General features: G+C 46.3%; 1 protein-coding gene across 1 annotated transcript in view; it reads left to right on the top strand.

The window, feature by feature from the left end:
* Nucleotides 1–23,854, top strand: part of SLC14A2 (solute carrier family 14 member 2) — a 55,036-nt gene that overhangs the window by 20,331 nt on the left and 10,851 nt on the right. Inside the window, exons 6-11 of the mRNA XM_004266048.4 lie at nucleotides 1,069–1,216; nucleotides 2,732–2,866; nucleotides 4,400–4,449; nucleotides 4,937–5,111; nucleotides 20,282–20,404; nucleotides 22,806–22,888. Coding sequence (XP_004266096.2) covers nucleotides 1,069–1,216; nucleotides 2,732–2,866; nucleotides 4,400–4,449; nucleotides 4,937–5,111; nucleotides 20,282–20,404; nucleotides 22,806–22,888 — 714 coding nt within the window. The remainder of the gene's footprint in view (nucleotides 1–1,068; nucleotides 1,217–2,731; nucleotides 2,867–4,399; nucleotides 4,450–4,936; nucleotides 5,112–20,281; nucleotides 20,405–22,805; nucleotides 22,889–23,854) is intronic.

Raw genomic sequence — 23,854 nt, 5'->3', positions numbered from 1 at the left:
AAGATAGTCGGCTAGGACAGCCTCCCCATCTTACGGAGGAGGCCACCAGAGCCCAGATTAGGAGGCGACATGCCAGCGGTTACACAATGACCTCCTGCAGAGCCCCCTAAAAGCTAGAGCTCTCGGGCTTCCCTGGTGGCGCAGTGGTTGAGAGTCTGCTCGTGAGCCATGGCTGCTGAGCCTGCGCATCTGGAGCCTGTGCTCCGTAATGGGAGAGGCCACAACAGTAAGAGGCCCGCGTACCGCAAAAAAAAAAAAAAAAAGCTAGAGCTCTCGACTCCCAAGCCAGTCCTCTCCCTGCCCTGTCAATCTCCCTCCTTTCCTTTTTGCCAAGGTGTGGGTGGTTCAGCTAGGGCAAAAAAAGGCTATCTGACATCACTGCCAAATCAATCACCTCCAATTCCAGCGCCACCCAATGACTCTCAGGCCCAGGGATTTGGGGCTCCATGCTGTTCTCCAGATGTTCCTCACGCTACCTTTCTGCAATGCGAAGTGCTCCTCCAGAGCAGGGGAAGTGGCTTCCCCTCCTTCCCAGGGTCCCACCATCCCCCAGGTAGCACTGAATGTGAGGCAGCCACCAGTAGACTAGGGGTCAAGCTCAGAGGCTCTAGCCTGGGCTTGGCCACAATGAGCTGGCTGACCTTTGGTCAAATCATTCATCAAAATGGCCTAGAATATTTCCAAAATTCCTGGAATATTTCTAGAATTTCAGAAGGTCTAGGGGAAATCCCCTAGTGCCTGAAATCCCCAGTGGCAGTCCAGGGAGGTATCCTCTGGTCCCCTCAAAGCAAAAGCCATGTGTCCCTCAGAAGCACTTCTGTCTGGCCTCTGTGTTGGGGGACCTGCCCGGCTTTGCATGAGGGATGCTCAGATGCCTGCCAGGTGGTGGAGTGAGGAGTTATTTGTTCCAGTTTGTGCCCTCCCACGTTCTCCCACACACTGGAGGGCACAGCCATCCTTCCGTTCCACCCCATTACCCACCCAGGAATGGCTCACTCTTGGCCCTAGGGCCTGGTCCTTGCATTATCAGCCCACGCTCCAGTGACCTGGATTCTATTGACTTTGCAGCTGCTACAATCCATCCCCATTGGGGTCGGACAGGTGTATGGCTGTGACAATCCCTGGACAGGTGGCGTGTTCCTGGTGGCCCTGTTCATCTGCTCGCCACTCATCTGCTTGCATGCAGCCATTGGCTCAATCGTGGGGATGCTAGCAGGTAGGACAGGGCCCCCTCTCTGCAGGGATCATTTTCCTGGGGTCATTTTTCCCCAGCACACAGCAAATTGTCTAGACTTATCTTCACTGGAGTTGTTTTTTTTTTTTTTTTTTTTTTTTTTTTTGCGGTACGCGGGCCTCTCACTGTTGTGGCCTCTCCCGTTGCGGAGCACAGGCTCCAGACGCGCAGGCTCAGCAGCCATGGCTCACGGGCCCAGCCGCTCCGTGGCATGTGGGATCTTCCCGGACTGGGGCACGAACCCGTGTCCCCTGCATCGGCAGGCGGACTCTCAACCACTGCGCCACCAGGGGAGCCCTTCACTGGAGTTTTTAAACACTGTCAGGGCTTGAGAATTATTTTTCCATTTCTCGAGTCTGCAAAGGGAGCAGATTGCAGTAGCAAGATGTGTGGAGAGATGCAAAGGGACTGAGACGTGTTGACCTGTAAGCTGAGCCCCTGGGAGCTGAGGGGTGGGAGGAGGGTAACCCAGTGAGGGTGGGGGCCAGTAGCAGACCAAGCAGAGGTATAAATGACCCAGCCCTTCGAAATTTTGACTAAGCTAAAAGGAAAACTTTTCTCAGAAATTGAATTGCCATTTGACAAATGTCATTTAATTTCTATATATGTGTATATATACACACTTATATATGTAACTGCAGACAGTAGAGTCAGAAATAGACGTCGGGCGCGTTAAGAATAGGAGCCTGTTGATTTATCGCAATATTTTTCAAAAACTTCTTGGAAGCACAACTTTAAAAATAAATTGTTTTATTTGGAAAGAATTTCAAACTTATCAAAAATTATGAAAATAGGGCTTCCCTGGTGGCGCAGTGGTTGAGAGTCCGCCTGCCGATGCAGGGGACACAGGTTCGTGCCCCGGTCCGGGAGGATCCCACATGCCGCGGAGCGGCTGGGCCCGTGAGCCATGGCTACTGAGCCTGCGTGTCCGGAGCCTGTGCTCCGCAACAGGAGAGACCACAACAGTGAGAGGCTCGTGTACCACAAAAAAAAAAAAAAAAAAAAAATTACGAAAATAAAAATAGTCCAAGAGGCACCCACAAATTCTTTACCCAGATCACCTGCTGTTCACATCCTACCCCTTTTGCTTCCCATTTCTCCAACTGTATATATAGATATAGCTATATCTGTATATACATAATGTTTTTCAACCAGTTGAAGCAGAACTTTTTCAATTGAAATCTTTCTTGCTAAAAATGCAGCTGCTCTGGCCAAAGGAGTGGGGAGGGCCTAGAGTCCACCTGTTTGGCTTACCCTCACCATAGAAGTAGTCATACCTCTGAGTGAAATCTTTGAAAAACAGTGGAAACCACTGCTCTCCTCCCATTTTTGGTTTCCTAAGACCAGACACTATTTGCAGAGGATCCTCTGATGAGTAGGGGTAGCAGGTGTGGGGGGAACGACGGAAGAGAGGCCACCTGAGACCTGGCACCAGCATGGGGTGATCTTTGTGCTGCGACCCTGAATCAGCCAGAAATGCAACACCTTGTCCCACAGCCCTGACGGTGGCCACGCCCTTCAAGACTATCTACCTGGGCCTCTGGAGCTACAACTGCGTCCTCTCCTGCATCGCCATCGGTGGCATGTTCTATGCCCTTACCTGGCAGACCCACCTGTTGGCCCTCATCTGCGGTGGGTATCTGGGAAAGCTGGCAACCAAGCCACTCTGCTGTTCCTTGCCCTCCCCACTCCCCTGGTTATGTGACATCCATGGTGGCCACTAATCAGTACTGAGCAGTAGTGATGGAAGGACTGTGGCTGGGGTCCTATCACTAGAGGGTTTAATGGTAGGGTCCCTAACAGCTGGGGGATTTGAGGCTCCTCCACTGTCAGATGGAGTCATCACCACTATTACTGCTACTATATGTACATAGTGTTATAAATTTCACAAGGAAATCCCACACACGTTTCCTCATGTGCTAGTGGCAGTGTTCCTGCCCTGAATAACTCTTCATTCAACCACTATTTGTAAGGCACCACTAAGTTCTAGGCCCTTGGCTAGGCATGGAGAATACAGAGGTGACCACATCCTCATGAAGCCATGGTCTAGCAGAGGAGAAATAATTGCACAATTATTCAGGCTAAGATATCTAAAAAGATGGTTGGAAAGATCCAGTGAGATGATGTATGTACCTGGCAGCACTGAGGTCCCAGAAAATGAGAACATAGCACTAAGGAAGCTTGATTTCCATAGAGTAAACAGAGAAGAGAAGAGAAATGGGCCACGATCATTACACCTGCACCCCAGCACCATGCTCTTAAAGGGCAGAGTATCATCTAGAAGAGCTTTTCCTGTTTTTTCCCCACTTACGTGTGGGGACTGTAAATGACTTCCATGTCTCTCGTATCCTCCTCAGCATCCGGCACAAGGCTGGGCTTGGAGACAGTGGGCTCTGTAAATATTTACCAAGTCAAAAGTGCCAGGTATTTTGAGGTTCAGACTGTAACTGTCTTTGTCCTTCAGAGGAGTGGCAGATTCCTGTGGCTGGAACCATCTGGGAAGGCTTCAAGAGGAGGCTGGGGTTTATCTCAACACTTTCAGGGTGGGATTTGGATAGGCAAAGATGGGGGAAAAGGTGTTCTGGACAGAGAAACAGAGCAAAGGTACAGCGGTAGAAGGAGCTTGTCCAGAGGCACCAGGGGTGTGGATGAGCTCCCCTAACTGTCCAACTACTCTCATCCTATGGGTGAACCCACATGCCTGGCTCAGGGACCCAATAAGGCCCAGCCGTGGTGGGACTTGATTAAGGTCCAACAGCATCACAGCAGCTCAGAATCTTGGACAGGAGGGACTTTATCCAGAGCTCACATAGTCTGACCACTCACCCCCAGACAGATCAGCCTGTGCCAGACCATCACCAAGGTCAGTGTGGACTAGTGAAAGATGCTTATTGACCCCTGACTCTATTCAAGGCCACCATGGAAGTGGGGAGGGGATAAAGGGGTATGTAAGCTTTAATCTCTACCCTCAGAGAACACACAGCCTGATGGGAGATGGGTCACATCTACCTGCAAAGATAACTAATAATGTCAGGCAAACATGCCAGATGTCAGGGTATGGTGCAAACACCAAAGCTGCTGGAGCCAGAGCGGAGCCCTGCTCTTGGGGAGGGCTGGGGGCGGACCCTGGAAAGCTGACTCCTGATGGTCCTTGTTTTTCCACAGCCCTGTTCTGTGCATACATGGGAGCAGCCCTCTCCAACATAATGTCAGTGGTAAGTTTGGGGTCTCCTGACACTACCCTAAAGTGCCCCTCCCCAGCCAGGGCTTCAGGACATTTGGAGTCTTGTGATTGTTTTCTGGTAGCTAGCACTCCATACAACACCCTTGTCAAGGTTTATCCAGGGTCTGTGCAGAGAAGGACTGGCAATAGCATACATGTGCCTCTGAGGGTGTGTGTGTGTGTGTGTGTGTGTGTGTGTGTGAAAGAGAGTATTGTTACTAGCAGTGGAGAACATGGATGGACAGATGGAGGTACTCATGTTTGGCCGGATATGGGAGATCATCCCTGGGGGATTTTCAGCTCCATCATTAAAAGATTCTGATTGTGCCCAAAGGTACCAACACCTCAAATTCAAACCAACTACTCTGACATGATAAATCCAGAAACCAATGCCCCATCCTCAACCCCTACCGCATCCTTCTCCCCCAAGGTCCCCGGAACCCAGGAACATTTTCAGATCCCAGTGTTTTTGATTTCAGGTTGGTGTGCCACCAGGCACCTGGCCCTTCTGCCTCTCGGCACTCACCTTCCTGCTCCTGACGACCAACAACCCGGCCATCAACAAGCTCCCGCTCAGCAAAGTCACCTACCCAGAGGCCAACCGCATCTACTACCTGACAGTGAAAAGCAGTGAAGAAGAGAAGTCCCTCAGTGGTGATTAACCAAGTTACAGGCAGAAATGCTCTTTGCCTGGACTTGGGTCTGCTCCCTGTAATCTCAACTCTGGGTCAATCAGCTGCAGCACTCACTTTCTTTGCTTCTCTTTGTACCCGTGTGGAACCAAACACACCTGTAACTCCCTTTCCCTGGTGCTGATTTTCTCTTCCTGCCCAGATCACCTTAACTAATCATTGTGCATTGTTAGAGGAAGTTGGTGAGGAGCTTGCTGGCACTAGTAGTAAGGGATGTGTTTTCAATGTCATTGGCTTAAGTCTTTTGGAAAGGTGATTAAGAGATGATCTTCTTGGCATGTTTAACTAAATAATAGATGCTGTGATACTGAACTTGCTGAGTGGTTCCTGAGTGGGTGAAAATTCGGGGGATGCAGGCACCACGGTGCACGGAGCTAATGGCTGATGGGCACATACAGCTTTCCATTAAAGAGAGGAATTTCACACAGGTAGTTTTAAAGTAAAAACAGGGACAGCTAGGGCACTGGAAGTGTCTAAATAGGGAGTCTTGAATGTTCAGGGGTCAAAGTAAAGGACGAGAGGGTATTCCGTAGCAGGAAGGAATCAGTAAGTTAGAATCCTATATGACTCATGATGAAGGATAAGCATTTCTCAGTGTAGGTCAAGCCAGCAACTTTAAGCAGGGAATTCAGTTGAGGAAAGTACCTGAGCTCAGTATGTGAGAGGCTGGGGAAATTTATTTCATTTTCCTGTCTGCTTGTGGGTGTTGGAAGCTTTATGAGATTTATGATACTTTAAACAAAGGGTTAGGCTTGAGTAGAAGAAAAAAACTTATCCATGAATTTCATAATTTGCCTTCCCAATTATAGGCATTAGCTTACATTCAATCTTTATTTATATATAGATCAGGGGTTATCAACTTTTTCCCAGAAAGTGTCAAATAGTAAATATTTTTGGCTCTGGGGGCTATACAGTCTCTTACAAACACTCAACTCTGTCATTGTAGAGCGAAGCAGTCTTAGACAATATGTAAATGAATGATGGTAGCTGTGTTCCAATAAGACTTTATTAAGCAAGCAGCTAGATTTGGCCCACAAGCCATAGTGGGCTAGTCCCTGATGTAGATGATCAATATAACGATGCTTAGGAGCTGGAGATCCACATAACAGTTATAGGAGCTGGTGGGAAGTGGGCAGACCCAAAGGACACCACCATGTTCTTTACACCAGATAAACCACAAGGCATTTACATGCTGGGTGATAGTGTGAAGATCCTTAGGAAATGGAGGGCACTCAAGAAACAGTGATCAGTGTGACCGGAAGCAGGAAAATCTGCCCTGAGGCTCTTTCAGAGACTGACAGGCCCGGTGATGAGCACCAAGATGTGCAGTTTTACACGGGGACTTCCTTCCACACACATGTCGGGGAACCACCCCAAGGCTCACCCTCTCCGGCCCCTCGCTCTCTTTCCCCTCTGCCAGCAGGTGCACCACCACGAGAGGAAGAAGAAAACTCAGGCCCTTCAGTGCAGGGGTTTCTAGGCAGGAAGAGGAGGGGGGCTCTGGAATCTCAGGGTTATAAGGGAGCATGCAGGCCAGGTTGTCCCACCATCCTGTGATGAGTGATCCCCTCCATATGGAGGATGAAGGCTTCTGGGGCTCAATCACCCAAAACGGAGGGAGACACCCCACCCCCACCCCGGCTATTCTAACAAGAGATAGAACCAGAAACCCTATTCATTCATTATGGGCAAATTGTCGTAGGAAATCCCCTCTTCTCTCTGTTAAGCCCTTGAGAATCTCCATCCAAAGCACTGGATCTGATGGGAACAGTCCTTCAACCATGCTTTCTATTGGATTTTCAGGAGAGGAAAACTATTTGGATATGAAAAATGCTTTCAGCTCAACTGGACAAGATTATCTCTCCCCCTCCCTTCTCTCCCCACACCACTTCATAGTTTGTCATTTACAAGGTACCACTTTGGTCACTGGTATCTGGGTTGTTTTTCCCTCCCAAGTTCCCCCTTTAACCCCTACAGGAATTAAAAGTTAACTGTAATACGAGCTGCCAAACTCATTTGGAAAAAAATGGATAAAAGCTAAGTTATTCAGAGAAAGGAAAAAGTATGTCCAGCAAGTCTAGAAAAGCCACAGGACCCCAGAAACTCTATAACGCACTGTGATCAAGATGGCCAGGTTGTATATGTACAAATAAAAAAACACATTATCTGCTAGTGTGATGTAAGAAAGAACCGCCGGGGCCAAGTATTATTAATCACTGAATTCTCTGGCCAAGAGAAGTTGTACAGGAGTGATAAAATGTTTTAAAAAAAAAAACTTTGGGGGCTAAGAGGCCGAAAATTGATGGTAATTTTTCAAATTTGGTCAAACAATCTCCTTCCAGAGGCAGAACAATTCTCATTAAGCCAGGCTGGTGGGCAGAAGCGGCATCTCTCTCTCTCAAGTATGGATGAGGGTGGGGTAGAAGTGAAAATCCCCACCCCTCTAAGAAAACTCTGCCCAGTGCAGGGCACTCTTCCCACAGGCCATAGACAGATGCCCAGATGTCCTCTGAAGTAGCCCAAATAGCCTTTCGGGACCTGAGAGCTAGCTCCCTGGAGTGATCTTGTCCCACCTTCACCAGAGCTTCGCCAACTACTGTCCCCTTGAATGAGTATGTTACGAGCCCTAACCTTACAGATTCTCACCACCAACATGGGGTTGCTTGGGAGCAGGCCCCCAGGAGGGAAGGAGAAGGGCTTCAGGGAGCATATCATAGCTGTTTTCCTACTATCACCCCAAACTACCAGCAGCAGCCCTTGGGTATACAAATGATAGTTGAACATAAGTATTTATGGATGAACAGAAATAAGCAGTCATTAAAGAGAGTAGGAATGTATGTGTGGGGTTGGGGATAAGGGGGCTTTAGAGGAGGCACTGTCTTAAACTATCTTTCCCCAACATACCCCTTTCTCCCTCTCTCCACTGTCTCTTCCCTCTGACCTGGCCATCTCACCCTCCCATTTTCATCTTCTCTCCTACAACACTGATGAGTTCTACTATCACTGTGAAATAGTTTTGTTCTATTTTTAGAACAAAAAATTCTATTTTTTGTTCTATTTTTGAGCTGTATTTTTAAATAATCTTAAATCATCTCTCCTGTCTCTTCTATGATAATTGACATAATAAATTTTTTTACTTCTTCTTGGTCAAACTTGGGAGTTTGCTAGGGAATAATCCATTTTCTTTAATTGTAAAATTTTGTTGCCATACTATTACTCATAATATTCTCATGATAATTTCTATCTCTCCTGTTATCTGTTGCTTTGTCTCCTTTTTCATTTCTAATCTTATGTAATTTTGCTCTCTTTTGCTTAATCAGGCTTGTGAGGGCTTCATCCATTTTATTGGTTTGTTTCAAAGAAACAGTTTAGAATTTATTTGTCCTTTTCTACTCATTTTGGTTTTTTTTTTCTATGTGTTTTTCCCATTTTTTCGTGGTTTATTTAAATGGTTTTCTTCCTAATGTTTTAAAATTCATATAAAGTTCCTTTATTTTAGATCTTTCTCTTTTAACAACAAAGACATTTTAAGGCTATTAATTTCCCTCTGAGTACAGCTTTAGCTGTGTACTGTAGGTTTTGGAATAAAGTATTCTATTTTCATCAGTTTTAAACAGTTCATAACTTTACTTTTTATTTCTCTTTGATGCAAGGATTATTTAAGAATGTGTTTTTTAACTTCTAGCACTTTAAACTTTTTGATATTTTTTAACTTCTTATATCTAGTTTTATTGGATTATGAGCAAAGAATATGGTCTGTTCAATCTCTATTTTAAAATGTTATGCATTTTTCTGTGTGGCCAAGTATTTGATTGATTTTGGACATACAAAATGCAGATTTTTGATTTGAAGGAAATACATATTAAATTCATTTATTAATTGCATCATTCAACTCTTCTATGCACTTATTTATTTTTTGTCTATGAATCTTAATTCTGAAGTATTTATTAAAATTCAACTATAATTGTATAGTTTTATTAAACTCTCTTTATATTTCTGAAATATTTGTCTCATATATTTAGCAGCTACATTGTTTGGTGCCTATGGACTATGACTGTCATTGTTTCTTCTTAAATTTTATCTTTTACTATTACAAAGTACCCATTTTTATACTCATTAGTGCCTTTAACCAAATTCCAGCTCAGCTGACATTTATGTTGCCATACTTTCTTTCTGGTATTTTCTTTTTTCTGGTGTATTCTTATCCCTTTATTTTAAACTTTATCATTTCCTTTTAACTTTATCATTTCCTTTTAACTGTTTTTCTGACTTCATTCACTCATTCATCCAGAAGATATTGTATGGGGAACTATTAATATGTTACTCAGGCCCCCCTGACAACAAACCAGGAAAGAATCAGACCAGTTCCTGCCTTCAAGGAATTCACTTTATGGGGATTTGCCTGAGCAGGTGATTAGTTTCACCTGAAGTAAAGGTGAGGATGTCACCACAGACTACCTGTGCCACATAAGATCACAGCACCAGTTTCATGATTTTGAGTGAATTATCTTGTCGAGTTATTCTTCTGTTTAGGAAAAGTATCAAGCATGATATTAAGGGTTTCAGGAAAATTTCTATGCCTCTTCTCCTCTTGTCCTCTATCTTGCCATTATCTGCTGCCCAAACATTCCCAGCCATCCCTTCAGTTCAAGTCTTTGAACCTGTTAAAATGTAAACAGTCCTGGGAAGGTAACACAGTAAGCATGATCAATCACTTGCATCTTAGTTTGAAGGAGTCATTTCTGAGAATAGGTTGGATGAAAAAGGAAGGGAGAGTACAAAGGAAAAAATGGGTAGCACATTCTGAGAGCATCTTTGGCAAGGGAGGGCATGCTGACATGGGGCTGGGCTGGGTGAATGAGGTCTGGAGGCCCCTTTGTTTCATCAGAAATGATGATGAAACTGTCATATTCGGCTTGGAGAAGAAACATCTGGGGCCATGACTGTCTGTAGTATGAGGTAACACATGTGGAAGAAGAAGTCAGTTTACTCAACAATACTTCAGAGCATGGAATACGGACCACTACATGGGAGTGCTAAGCAAGCAGATATTGAGTCAGTGGAGAGGAGTGCTTTTTCACAGTGGAAGTTGCCTGAAAAATGGTTGTCCTCTGAGACCCTGAGCTCAGGAACAGGGCTGGGGGCCTGTTGGAGATGCTTGCTTTGGGTGGATGTAGACCAGCTGACAACTGCAGCCTCTCTTCCAGCTCCAAGTTTCAGTGATTCTATAGCCCTGAGTTCCTACAGAAGAATAAGGGGGAGGTATCATTAAGGTGGCAAAAAGGTAAGAACATGGAGATAAATATATCAAAAGTATACCATTGCTGCCATTATAGCTTTTCCTAGAGCTTGACTAGTTAGCCATTTGGTCAGTCTACCAAAATGCTCAACATGGCTGCTTGTGTGAATGCAAACTGAGGGGCCAGCATCACTCAACTGTGCCTTGTCCTTGACTTTCTCCTCTTCATCACTCTCCCCTCTCCAGGGATTCTTCTTCTGGTCAACCCTCTAAGATCTGCCCATCAAAAAACTTAATCTTCCTGGCCTACTTCTGTGGCTACATCAAACCTGTGTGCCCCAGTTTGTTTGTGCTTCCTGTATGAGTCTGAGCTTTGTCTCCTCAGGTCATAAATGCTGTGAGGGCCTGGGGACAACTATTACCTAAAACCAGCTAGGAGCTGGCAGTTTCAGTGTGGGTATGATTTCCACCCAATAAACCACAGTCTTACCTGACAACTTTAAAAGGTATTCACTTTTTAATGTGAGATTTTTCAACTTGCCTGGGCTTCCCTGCCTCTTGCCATTCAGAGAAGATAGAAGAATCCATAGAGAACACTTCTGTCCCTAATGGAACTAGAATTCCAAGGCCCCAAGGAGGGAGGCAGGGGGCATTGCTAAATAAGTCCTTATTCTCTGTGAACTGATAACTAGGAGTTGCCAGCCCTCCTACAGCTACACAGGCTGCTGGAACAGAATGAAGTAAAGGAAGTAACTTTCCGGGGAACTTCTAGCTCGGCTTTCATTTATTCCACAGGAACTCTAGGCTTTTCCCCTGGAGGAATCTGACCTCCCCAAGTTTGGCTCCTGGAGGTCAATGCAGGCTCCTCCCCCTACAAAGTTGGAAATGCAGAGTTGAAGCCATGAGCATTATGAAGAAGACTTAGTTCTGAAGTAAATTCTGATGACCAAGCCCTCCAGGAGATAATCTGTACGCATAGGTTATCTTGGGGATACCGCAGAATCTGAGCTGTGGCCTCTGGTAAGACCCTCAGGGGACCAGAGTCCACCTCAGTCTTCTGCTTTCCAGGAGCACTCGACTGCCCCTCCCTAATCTAGTGTGCGTGACAGATACTCACCATACTTCTGAGTACACAGCTCCATTTGGCTCATGGAACGTGTGAGAATTTCCTGGATGGCTCCTCCCTCCCAGGTGATCATTTCTTGTCTTTTCAAACTGGTTACATGTTGTACGTGGGTAGCATCTCCCTGTCACTTTTAGATGCTTAAGGGCTGGAGTGAACACACCACAGGAAGTTCAGGAGCCTTCAAGGAGAGGCTAGAGTAAGAGGTCAAGAGATGGGCCTCCAGAGCTGAGCCAAGAGACCAGCCAGCTGGGGGGACAAGGAACGTGTCCTCAGCAGACAGCCATGGGCCTTGAACTTGCAACACCAAAAGAAGGCCCCCTGTGCAGGAAGCTGACCTCTTGTCAGTTCCCCACCCCTCCCTGGAATGTGGGTCCCTCCGGGGCTCCTCCCTCACTCTTTTGTTTGCTTTCCTTCTTCATGAGGCCCTCCGTAATCAGGACCCCTCCTCTGCAGTTCCAAAACACCTGGCCTGGTGAGAAAGGGGCCTTTGACGTCAGTGGGGAGTTTGTCTACTCAGGTGTAGCTAATATCCTCAGTGTGAGGTTCTGTTTCTGAACTTGGGTAGCCACCTCACACCCTGTCACTGAGGGGGGTTGGGGGTATACATGTGCAGGGGTGGGGGTGGGTATACAGTTGATGCTTGACCCATCATACTCACAAAGCCAAACAAAACATGTTTGGATTGGGCCTCATCCCCAGACTCCAGCCCACCAGAGCCCCGCCCCCCCAAAGGCCTCATGGGACTTGGGAGGGCCGCTTCCCTAATATATAGAGCTCAGAGTCCTTTCTGGATGCGGGGGTTAGGTCATGCCCTTCTTGCTCTGAGACAGACCCCAGGACCCAGTCAGCAGAAGTCAGAAGGAGGAAAGGTCTAAAAATTTCCACAAAACCAGAAAGACAGCATCTAGTATTAGGCTGTGCAGAAATAACCATCAAGACGCTGATGGCAATACTGTTCCCCAGCCTGTGCCCTGCCTGTGGTGGGGGGAGTTAAGGGAGTTCATTGAGGTGGGAAGGCAAATTGGCACCCTGAGGAGACAACACTTAGGTAATTGCTTTAAAGGCAAATACTGGAGCAAGAATTCTAAGGAGAGGAGTAACTGGGAGGTGATGCTTGAGGGAGGACAGGGAAGCTATTATCAGGCAGTTCAGGCTCTGGCCCCTTAAAGGAAACCTGCCTGATCAAACCAGTTTGGAGGAACCATGGTAGCCAAACCAGTCTTCCCCGGGGAGTTTAGGAAGGTCGGAGAGTGAGCAAGCTGCAGGAAGAACGTTGTCTTTCCTCTCCCTCTTCCTCCATGGTACCCTTCCTCAAGTGGAAGGCGTGCACAAGGCATAGGGTTAGGAAACACAAAGGGAATTTACAGAAAGCCAGTAAGAGGATGAGCTGCGGGCTCTGGGAACCGAAGGGGTTCGGCTTTAGGGAGAAGTCCAGCGCCTGAGTTGAGGACCAGAGACGCCGCCCAATTGGAAAGGAGCTTCTTCCCAAATCCTGGTGGTCTAGATTCCTCCAGCCCTGTGCAGAAAATCAAAAAGAGCTCAGGTAAGAGGTCCTGGGGGAGAGAAATGAATCAGATAGAGCCCTAGCCAACAGGACCATCTATCTGACTTTTCAAAGGAAGAGAAAAAAGGTAGGCCAATCTTTTTCCATTCCTTTCTTCTGCTGAGCTGCAGGAGGGCAATCCTGGGGTGGGGGACCTTATTAAGAACTCCAGAGAGAGTTCAGATCCTGGAAGCTTGAAGCTGGAAGGGCTCTTAAATAGTTATAGTTCAAACCCTTTACTTTTAGATGAGGAAACCATGGCTTGTCCAGGAACCTGCCCAGGTGATAAATGAGCCTGGACAAATGCCCAGGTGTTCTAACTCACAACCCTGAGCTCTTCTTGCTTATCTAGTGATGGATCCAAGTTAACCCATCAGCCCTCAAATCCCCTTACCACCTTCCTGCCCACTGGATGAGCCTTCATATTATTTATCATCCTTTCCACAACTCTGTAACCCACAGCTCTGACATCAGTATGGTTCCCAGGGCAGCCCCTTGTTGAGCTGACTGTGGGATGCTAATGAGGTAGATTTGAAAACCTTCTTCCCAGGAGTCCTTCCTTACCTGCTGCTTCCAGGGTGGAGGCACCTGGTCCAGGCTCCTTAGCCTTTCTCCTCAGGTCCTGTACACCTTCCACAGACAAGCCAATAGAAGTAGAGCATCTCAGGAACCACAAATATCTTAACATCCCAGCTTAACAGCCCATCTCCTCAATGGCCCTCTCTTACATGGCCATCTTAGATTACTTTAGACATGTTGTGTGTAGCTACAGAGAGTGGATGTAGAAACATCCAGAAGGAAACAGATAGCCATGCCATGAGGAACAACATTCCAGGACATTGAAGTTATCTGATCAGAGAATGGGATCTCCTCAAAAACTGGCCCTAAAGGATATGAGCCTTGGTGAACTTGCTGAAGTTAGGCCATCCTGTGAGTCTTGGAAAGCCCATGGCCAGGCCTCTGCCTACTGTCACATACCCCTTCTCTCAGACTTGTATAGCATCCACACCCTCATTTAAGATTAGAGGGGAAAAATAAGTTTACTCTCAAGTGTCAACTGTGACTAACTGCTATTGGTTGTCTGGAGCTTTGTGTTAAGAAGGATTCTGAGGCTGTATTGAAACTTATTGGGAAAGAGTGCTATGATCAGTTAGCTATGTTTGCCATTGGTAATGCAAAGAAAGGGTGGCAGGGAAGAGGATGTGGGGAAAGGGTGTATGGAAACACTGCCACAAGAGAAGAAGCTGGTATACAATGGCCCAGAATTTCCTTGGGCTTTCATTGGATGGCACAAATGCAATGGTACACAGGTGGGTTCTTTTTATTTGTTTTTGGTGACTTTTGTTACTCCTTTTAGGGTATGATATACTTCATAATTTTTTTTTAAATAAAAAAGTCACAAGTCCATTGGTATCATTTGCGAAGGCTCCAGCTATCTGTAAAACACCTACACTACATGGGAAAAGAATCAAAACCAGGACGTCAAAATCTAGCTCCATGAATAATTAGCTGTATAGCCTCAAGGAAGCTACTTCTCTTTGGGCCTCAGTTTTTTTCTGCTAATGCCTAGACCTAAAGTTCACTTGGTTATAAAGGATTGATAATTTCAAGTAGTTTCATTTGATTGGAAAATTTTCATGTGCATTGTAACTATAAAAGTCCACCATGGCCCTAACTCCAAAAGATGGATCTAGGGTACCTTCTGCAAATAATGGAATGATCCATGTGGCCAAATAAGCCAAGGATGGCTTCACGGAGGAAGTAGAACATAAAGCAGACACTGAAGGGTGCATAGAAACTAGGCAAGAAGAGGCACAGAGGGCCAGAGATAAGGCCAGAATGCCAAGGCAGGGTGTGTGTTGGGCAGAGAAGGCTGAGCAGGTTGATGAAGTCAGCTGTATTGTGGAATACCTGGAAAGCATGGCAGAGGAGTTTGAGCATTATTGTACTCTTGGCAATAGGGAGCCATGTAGATTGTTGAGTAACAGAGTCATGTAATGATATGGTCTAACAGTTGAAGCACAGAATGGATTGAAAGGAGGGAAACTGACAATGTACACAGGTAATGCTGAGGTGTGAGCTCGGTGTAAATAGGGGAAGGAGAGTGAAAACTCACTCTAAAGGAAGGTCAGTCAGGTGTTACCCCAGTGACAGAATGGGCACTCTGACCTTTGCACTCTCTTCAGCCTCATTCATGAGGTTGTAAATGAGGACCAACTCATATATGCTAATTAATATCTTCACGGCATGAGACAGAGACACCAAAGTCCCCCCAATACTCCAAGCCTTCATTTCCTCCTCTATGAGGGGGCGGGTACTCGGTGGGGGGGGGGACTGTATGAGAGGGCTGGACTGGATAATCTCTAAAGCCTTTTCCAATTCTAACGTTCGATGCCTCTGATAGTTTATAGAATGATCTTTGAAAATGTCAGCTAAACACAACTTCACAGAAAAAGATAGCACCTCATTTACCACCCACAGGTATCTATATCACACACACACATACACACACACAGAGTAGCCTTGAAAATTACACATCACAGTGCAAAGCTCAACTTCCACATGGGGAAACATATGCCTAAATTGCGACCAAAGTGTTATCCTGTAGAACTGGGTGTAGGAAGAAATCAAGTTATGTACTATTGTCACTTCAAAAAATCCTGCTGGCATAGTAGCTAGGAAATTACCTCCTGGTGTGTGGTTGTGTCTGCCACAGTAAGTTGGAGGAATAAGAGACCCAGTGATCTGGGGAGGGATGACAAAAGGGTCTTGATAGTAGGTTCCAGATCCTCTATATGTTGGGCATTGCTAGTGATAGATGGACAGTATTGGTCCACCTCCAGGAGACAGGAAAACCTGTTCAAAACCTGAGAAAGACAGCTTGTAGAAGGAGTATAGGTAAAGGCTTGAGTAAAGGTTGATTTTAGTAAAATAGACTAGATCATTTTTCTTCTGAAAGGATGTCATATATGGTTTGGGTTTGTTTTTTTCCCTTCAAAGAAATTGCAGTAAGCATCAAACTTGTATTTGACAGGTGGGCTCTTCTGTAAAATGTTTTTTACCCAGGATATTTGAACGGATTGCATTTTCTGTATGTTAGCAGTCAGTAGAGGTGTGGGTACTATGGGATACTACTCTCCAGGAAAAAAAAAAAAAAGTGCTTCTGAACAAATCATTATGGCTCATGACTATTCTTTTCTTCTCTGAGTCAATGGGAGGAAAGCATCACTGGACTCTTGCCTGTTAAAACACAGGATGGTGGCAATCCTCAAGGGCAGGGACCATGCCCCTGAAATGGTCCTGAACAGCCCCAGTGTGAAGCTACACACATTGGGACACTTGAAAGGCTTGTTAGAGAAGGAGGGGGCAGCAGTTCCTACACCAGGTGGGAAAGCCGAGGAGTTACTCAGCTGCTAAGGTTTACCTGCAGGTTCTCAAGGACAGAGCTTCTCAGCACGTATGTAGCTAAGCCACGAGAGCAAAGCCCTTGGTCCTCGAAGCAGACAGAGGTGGGCTGGTGAGGCCAGAGTCCTCAGGCCCAGGCCGTAAACATCATCATCTGTTTTCTGCACCATGCCACACAGTATTATTTTTATGTGTGCCATGATGCTGGGGGGCAGAGGGAAGGGGAAGCTGGAAAGAACTCCCCAGGGTGAGTTATTGTCAAAAAAAAAATTTGTTCTTGGGCTTCAGAACACCCAGCTGCCCTCTTCCAAGAAGCTTTGGGGTTTTCAACCACCTGGTGTAATCTCTTGTTAACCAAAGCAAATCCCATCAAGCAAGATCTCTGTCTTCAGTGGCCTGTTTTATTCTCTCTCATTAACTGGGTTCTTCTATCCACTCATGAAGGATTTCTGGGTTTCTGGTTGGTTGGTCATAGATGGCCAATCACTTTATCACATCTATAAACTTCCCTTCTTTTCTCCAGGTACTGCTGGAGATAATCAGCTCTTGCCCTGAAACTTCTAAATCCCTACACAACTCAGCTATTACCATCGTTAACCTATGAAAGCCTCACTTTTATTTCAATATGTATCAAGCATTTAACATTTACAACGAGATATGTTATTTTTTTAATAGTTCATACCCCGAAATAGCCAACGGTTGTTCATTTTACTATTCAGAAATTAAAATGTGTAGGATAATTATCCCTCATTAATGTATTCAACAAATACTTCTGAGTGCCTACAATAGGCCAGGCTCATGCTAGGTGCTGGAAGTGCCAATATAAACCTCTGTAAACCAGGCTGTCAAGCATCCCACCGTCCTGTGAAGGTGACAGACAGGAACACGAGGTAGGAGTGGGTGATGATAGGTATAAAATGCCAGGCCTGCCCTGACTTAAGGACCCACCCTGCCCAGAGCACAGGCTGTTCCAGAGACATGGCCTCCCTGAGGAGATACTGACATGAGCGCTGCAAAATTATTTTCCCCAACATTTTGCAAGCATTAATTTCATCTTCATAACAATATGAGAACGAAATAGCAGGTACCCTCCGAAATATCTGTCATCATTCTATAGGTTGGGTTTGCAAGATCAGTTCTGCAGGGTCTGTATATCTCCTTCTGAGCGCCGTGCTTGTGCTTGCAATGAGGGAAACTGTCGATGAAATTACTTGACTTGCAAAATGCCGTGCAGAATGAGCGATGCTGGTTCCCGGCCAGTGTTATCGTTGTTTTCTTTTTTCCCCCACCACACCAATGGAACATTTATTTCTAGAGCATTTGATAGATGTGTTCATGATATTTTTGAAATTGCCTTTATCCATTATGAAAGCCCTGAGAATCTGTCCCAAAGGTAGTGGTAAGTTGCTATCATCTTAGCTTTAAGTATTTTCACAGCCTCAGGAAATGTGTTACTTTCTCTCCAATCTTCCTTGTGGCATCCGTCCCACCTGTCATCCTCACCGCTTAGCCGGCACATCTGGAGGGGCCATCGCCCTCCCTGGGTGGTTGGTCTACAGCTCAGCACTCCCGTCCTGCCCACGGGAGGTTCAGGAGCAACACGATGTCAGACCACATTTGGGGCTATCTCCCCAATCACCCCAAATAAGAAAAAAAAATGTGTTCAAGGAAAAGAAAGATACTCTTCATTTTTGTTTCTGTGGCTGGGACATCGATTCTGGGAACACGTAGTACTGTGGACCCTGACCCACTTTCCTGGGCTCTGAGCAAGCAGCACAATCTAAGTGCTGAAAGCGAAGGGCCAGGGCAGGAAACGGGAGCCAGGTCTTCTGCGGCCATCCGTAGAGCAGCGAACTGGGAGTCTGGAGACCTGGGTGCAGCTCCTGGCTGTGCCATAATTAATAAGCTATGTGACTTGGGTGGGGCGAGGTGATTTCTCTGGATATGGGAGGTAGACTGTGATCTTGAAGATCCATGCAAGTCTGAACCTATGATGCTAAGGTCAAAATATGGCTCTGCGCAGGGCGTGGCTAGGGTGGCTGACCATTGGCACGTGAGAAATGAGAAGCATTGAGCCAGCAGAGGTGTCCTTCCAGCCTGGGAGGTGTACACTGTGGACTGGCTATGGGAGAATGCCCTGCTTTGCCAGATGATGCAATAATACCCCCTCGGTCCTCACTCCCCTGCCCAGAACCTATCTGCAGAGGTGCCCTACGGAAGGCTGACCTTCCACGTGTGTCTTAAGCACAGGGTCAAGGGGGCTTCTCCAGCCTCTGGAGTTATGGCTCCATGGTGACCCACGGGCAGGGTGATGAGTGAAAAAGGAGCTTTTTTCCCATTCCGAGCCTAGAGGGAAGGGACACAGTCACATGTGTGACCTTTCAGTCTGAGAGTATAGACAGAATACCTTCTTTGCTCACACATGTCCCACATACTCCGGTTGTTGGTCCTGCTATATTCTCAGCTTTGCTAAAGTTGTTTCTACATGAGTAGTGTGAACTAGACCAGTTTTTTCAAACTTTAATGTGCACACAAGTCAGTTGGAGATCTCATTTAAAAAGAAAAAACAAAAAACTTATTCCAATTCAGTGGGTCTGAGATGGGACCTGAGAGTCTGCATTTCTAACAAGCTCCCTTGGATGTCCATGAAGCTGGTCCACAAACCAAACGCTGAGCAACAAAGCTGCAAAGAGGACTGAGGGCTGAGAGCCACATGGCTCACTGTTTGTAGGATGCTTCAGAAATCATCTGAGCCTCAATTTTCCATCTTTTGGTGATAACAATGCCCAAGTGAGTTAACTTACAGAAGTGTGCAAATGTAGTAACAGTGTGAAAGCTCTCCAGGCAGCCACTTGATCATCTAACTCTAGACTTCACTGGAACCACAAGCAGAAAGTGTCAGAAGTGTCTGTCTCGGGGACCACCACGTACTCCAATTAGTCAGTGTGGGCCGGGTGTAGTAGGGTTTGGGGCACGCATCATGACAAGCCGTCAGGTGACCTGACACTGTCAATTCTCAGACCCAGTTTGAGAAACTCTGTGCCACGTGGTAAGCTACTCTGTTCTCCACAAGGATAGAAATGTTTCTTGTAGCTGATTGCAGCTTCTTAGCTCCCCACAGAGCAAAGCAATGTGCACAGAAATCACCTGGGGAACATTGTTGAACTGTAGATTCTGATTCCATCAGCCTGGGTGGAAACTGAGATTCTGTATTTCTAACAAGCTCCCAGAGGAGGCTGCCGGTCCAGGGACTACACTTTGAGCAGCAAAACCCTAGATGAGAGGTTCTCAGCCCAAACTGCACCTTAGGGCCACCTCCTAAAACATCTTGGGCATTAAAAACTCCAATTTTTAAAATGGGTCTGGGGTAGGGGTCAGGCATTTTTTTAAGCACCCAGGTGATTCTGATGTGCAGCGAGCACTGAGGACCCACACACACAAACTCCCTACTGCAGGCGGAGGCCAGGCCACCGGCTGAAGGACGGGAACGGGCAGTCAGCTCGGGCCCACCATCCACGCCAGTCCGAGACCAAGTGAAGGAGGTCTTAGAGCAGTGTATTACTGGGGAAACAAGGCAGGCTGGCCTGTCCATATCTTGACACTGATAGGTGTCTGGGATGCAGTTTCTGTGAGGAAAGGAAGTTTCATCGGGAGGAATGGAAAAGAGGGATTTTTCCGCAGATACTGGTGCACTCACTGCTGCAGCTCACGCCACGCTGCTCCTCTGGCTCTGCACATGATTTCCCTGCACTCTCTGCTTGCCTCTCGGGGGGTGGTCCAGGGTGGGACACTGACCTGTCTTGTTTTGCCCCCGGCCAGGCAGCGCTGGGGGGCCGCCGCCCACGACGAGCCCAAAGGCAGATGAGGGCTCGGAGGCTGTGCACCCCAAGCCCAGGAACGTGTTCCACATCGAATGGTCATCCATTCGCAGAAGGAGCAAAGGTGTGCGCTTCCCACTACCCCCCACCCCTGACCCCGCTCCTGGGTCCTTGATCTGCTCACCTCTAAAATGGGGACCATGGCAACACCTCCATCACAAGGTAGTGGGGAGAGCCACAAGGGTGAGGTTCAGTCTCATCACCCTCGACCTCTGACCACAGCCACGGGTTCCAGGGTCTAGACGCCCTGGGGCAGGGAGACTGGAGCCACGACAAGCAGCTGACTCTGTCAGTCTAGGCCAGGAGGTTGCAAACTTCACTGCACATTGGAACCACCTGCATCTCATTCCCGGAAGTGCTAATCCAATTCACCTGGGAAGAAGCCTGGGTGGCAGAAGGAGCTTTAAAAGCTCTCCATGAGGGAGTTCCCTGGTGGCCTAATGGTTAGGATTTGGCCCGTTCACTGCAGAGGCCTGGGTTTGATCCCTGGTCAGGGAACCATCCCATATGCCGTGCAGCACAGCCAAAATACAAAAAATAAAATAAAAATAAATAAAACTTTGCACTTTTAAAATGACCCCAAAAAAAGCTCTCCATGAGATTCTAATGTGCTGCCAAGTCACAACCACTGATCCTGATGCTACTGGTCCTGATGCTGATGCTGGTCCTGATGCTAGACAGTGGTGATGTCTAGACAAGGGAACAGATGGAGAGCCCTGGAGGGGAGGGGCTCCCAAGGTCAAGAGGAGGGTCTAGAGGGCAGCCAAAGCGGGGAAGCCAGAAACTTCAATTTGGACGCTGAGGACATGTTGTGTCAAACAGGGAAGAGCTGGCAGTGGGGGAGGGGTGTGGGGTCAAGTGGGGGTCTCCCCAGTCAGATGCACGGTGGGAGCAGCGTCATGAAGACCCAGGGCAGAGGGGCAATCTAACTTTGCCCTCCAGAGAAGGGAGGCGACTTGCCCAGGGTCACACAGCTGGTGAGGGCATGGCAGGGATAAAACTGATTCCTGGGTTAGCGTCCTTTTACAGTATCACATGCTTCTGGGAACTGGGGCAAGAAAGTCACATGCTTCTGGGAAGCATGTGACTTTCTTGCCCCAGTTTGTCTGAGCCTCCTTGTTTTATAGCCAAAGTAGCCAGCCAGAGAAATGGCCTGGGGTGGTCTGGGAAAACCTCATACACTGGGGAGAGGGCACCAAATTAAATCAAGGACCCCTTTAGCCCAGGAGTTTGTGTTTGACAGAGGCCCCAGGGCATCCTCAGGAAGAAAGCATAGTTTGCCTCAAAAAGTTAACAATCTCCCTGCAAACATATTCTTAGGATAGTGGCTGGGGGCTGGGGTGAAAGAGGGCCTAGCAGAGAGCCCCACGCAAAGGAGCCTGGGAGGCGGGTTAGCAGAAGCTGCTGAAGAGCTGGCGCTTCAGACAGAAGCAGAGAATCCATCAGGATATCAAACACACTAGCCTCACAGTCTAGAGTCATCCTCTTTGCTTCCTACTCTTCCTTTCAAACTTCCTTAATTTGTTTCTCTTACATAGTGTAACTTCCCAACCACACTGGTATTTGCAGTCCCTGCTCCTTCAGATGGGGGAGCTCAGAGCCATTGACGTGTCTCTTCTAGTGTTTAGGTGCCTTGAAATCTCATGAATGCAGACAGAATGGCCAATTGAAGATACAGGGCATTCTGAGCCCAGACAGCCATTCTCACACTGGACCACAAGAGGGCACCAGAGCATAAACAGCAAAACCTCCAAGGGCCTTCTTTCATGTTACTTAAAACCTTTCTGAAATTACTCACCTTTACAAATAAATTATCTTGTAATAATGAAAAATACATTCAGAGCTACTTAATAACAGTTTTCTAGAATTACAAGGACATGCCAAAATCTGTGTCAAGTGACAACACGGATATCACTTGTCTTAATCCAACAAGAAGCTGCTGCTAAAATACCTAAAATTCTAAGACATACATCCTAAAAATACCAAAACAGCTGAGGTTATCCAGTTGGAAAAAGTTGTAGTATAATTTGAACACAGACGTATGGTTCAGGCAGCTTAATGCTTTATGAGCAATAATGCCTCATAAATACCAATCTTCGTGTTCATGTGGAAAAAGAACCCTGGGTTCAGGGCTCACAGACAGCTTTGTTTCCTCACCTAAAAAATAGGGGAGTTGAACAAGATCAGAGCCTCTTAACTAAAAGTCAGCTGAGTCTCTGAATTCCCTAAATTCTTGTAAAATGTCCAATTTACATGAAGATGTGAATTTTTTTCCCCGAAGAGCTTGCCCAATTGGGTGTGTGCAGTAGCAGAGGAGGGGGTCCTCCTGCCCCAGGCGCAGAGGCTGGGGCATCCTCACTGGGGTAGAAAGTGCTGAGTATTCCAACTTGAGCCTTGCAGGAAATTTGCTGCTAAGGTGCCAGGGTAGAGGTCCTAACAGATGATGTTCTCCCTGCCAACTCCAGTATTTGGAAAAGGTGAACACCAGGAAAGGCGCACCAAAGACCCTTCTCCCCACCAATACCGGAAGCCCACGGTCGAGCTGCTGGTGAGTAAAGAGTGGCCCGAATCAGGGGCAGCGCCCACATCACATAGTCCGCAGCAAGGTAGAGAGCTGAGGTCCAGAAAAGACGTCCTCTGATTTAGGCAAACTTTTCTTGAGTTCATATTTCCAGAAACATAATTATGTGGGATAAAGATGTCTACTTTTCAGTTTACTTTATAAAGTTTCATGTTTCTTTTATTTTGATTATTTCTTATCCATCTTCCTCTGAATCCAGCATTCAAGCACTTAGGAAATAAGCTGGTGCCAATTTTCAAAACAGAACATTTACTTGTTTAATTTTATGGACAGTTAAATTTTAAAGACTAGACATGCTAGGGTGGGAGGGGATACTTTCTTCTGGAAAGAGTATGGTACAGTAGAAGTAATATTTGTTTTAAAAAAAGAATCTAAAAATCTGTGGGTAAATCTAAATTCTATCATTTGACCTTGACTTTTACAAATGAGAACCTCTCCATCCATGCCTGAGACCTCATCCACAGAATGAGGATAAAGATGTTGTCTTGTTATACTACAGTCATGAGGGATTGGTTCCAGGACACCTGATGTGTACCAAAATCTGTGGATGCTCAAATCCTTTACATAAAATGGCATAGTATTTGCATATAACCTACGCACACCCTCTGGAATACTTTAAATCATCTCTAGATTACTTACAATACCTAATACAATGTAAATGCTATGTAAATAGTTGTAAGTACAATGTAAATGCTATGTAAAAAGTTGCCAGTGTGCAGCAAATTCAAGTTTTGCTTTATGGAACTTTCTAGAAATTGTTTTTGAGTATTTTTAACCTGAAGTTAGCTGAATCCATGGATGATACAGATGGCTGACTGTGCAAGGCTGTTGCCCATATTAAATGAGGTAAAAGATCAAACAAAACAAAAGATATTCTGGTCTACAGAAACAAAAATGATTAAATAGCAATTTCACTAAATACCAAGTGAAAAT

The sequence above is a fragment of the Orcinus orca genome, chromosome 15, assembly GCF_937001465.1.
Source record: "Orcinus orca chromosome 15, mOrcOrc1.1, whole genome shotgun sequence".
Taxonomy (NCBI): Eukaryota; Metazoa; Chordata; class Mammalia; order Artiodactyla; family Delphinidae; genus Orcinus; species Orcinus orca.
The sequence above is the reverse complement of the archived record's forward strand: the minus strand, read 5'-3'. Positions and strand labels throughout refer to the sequence as shown.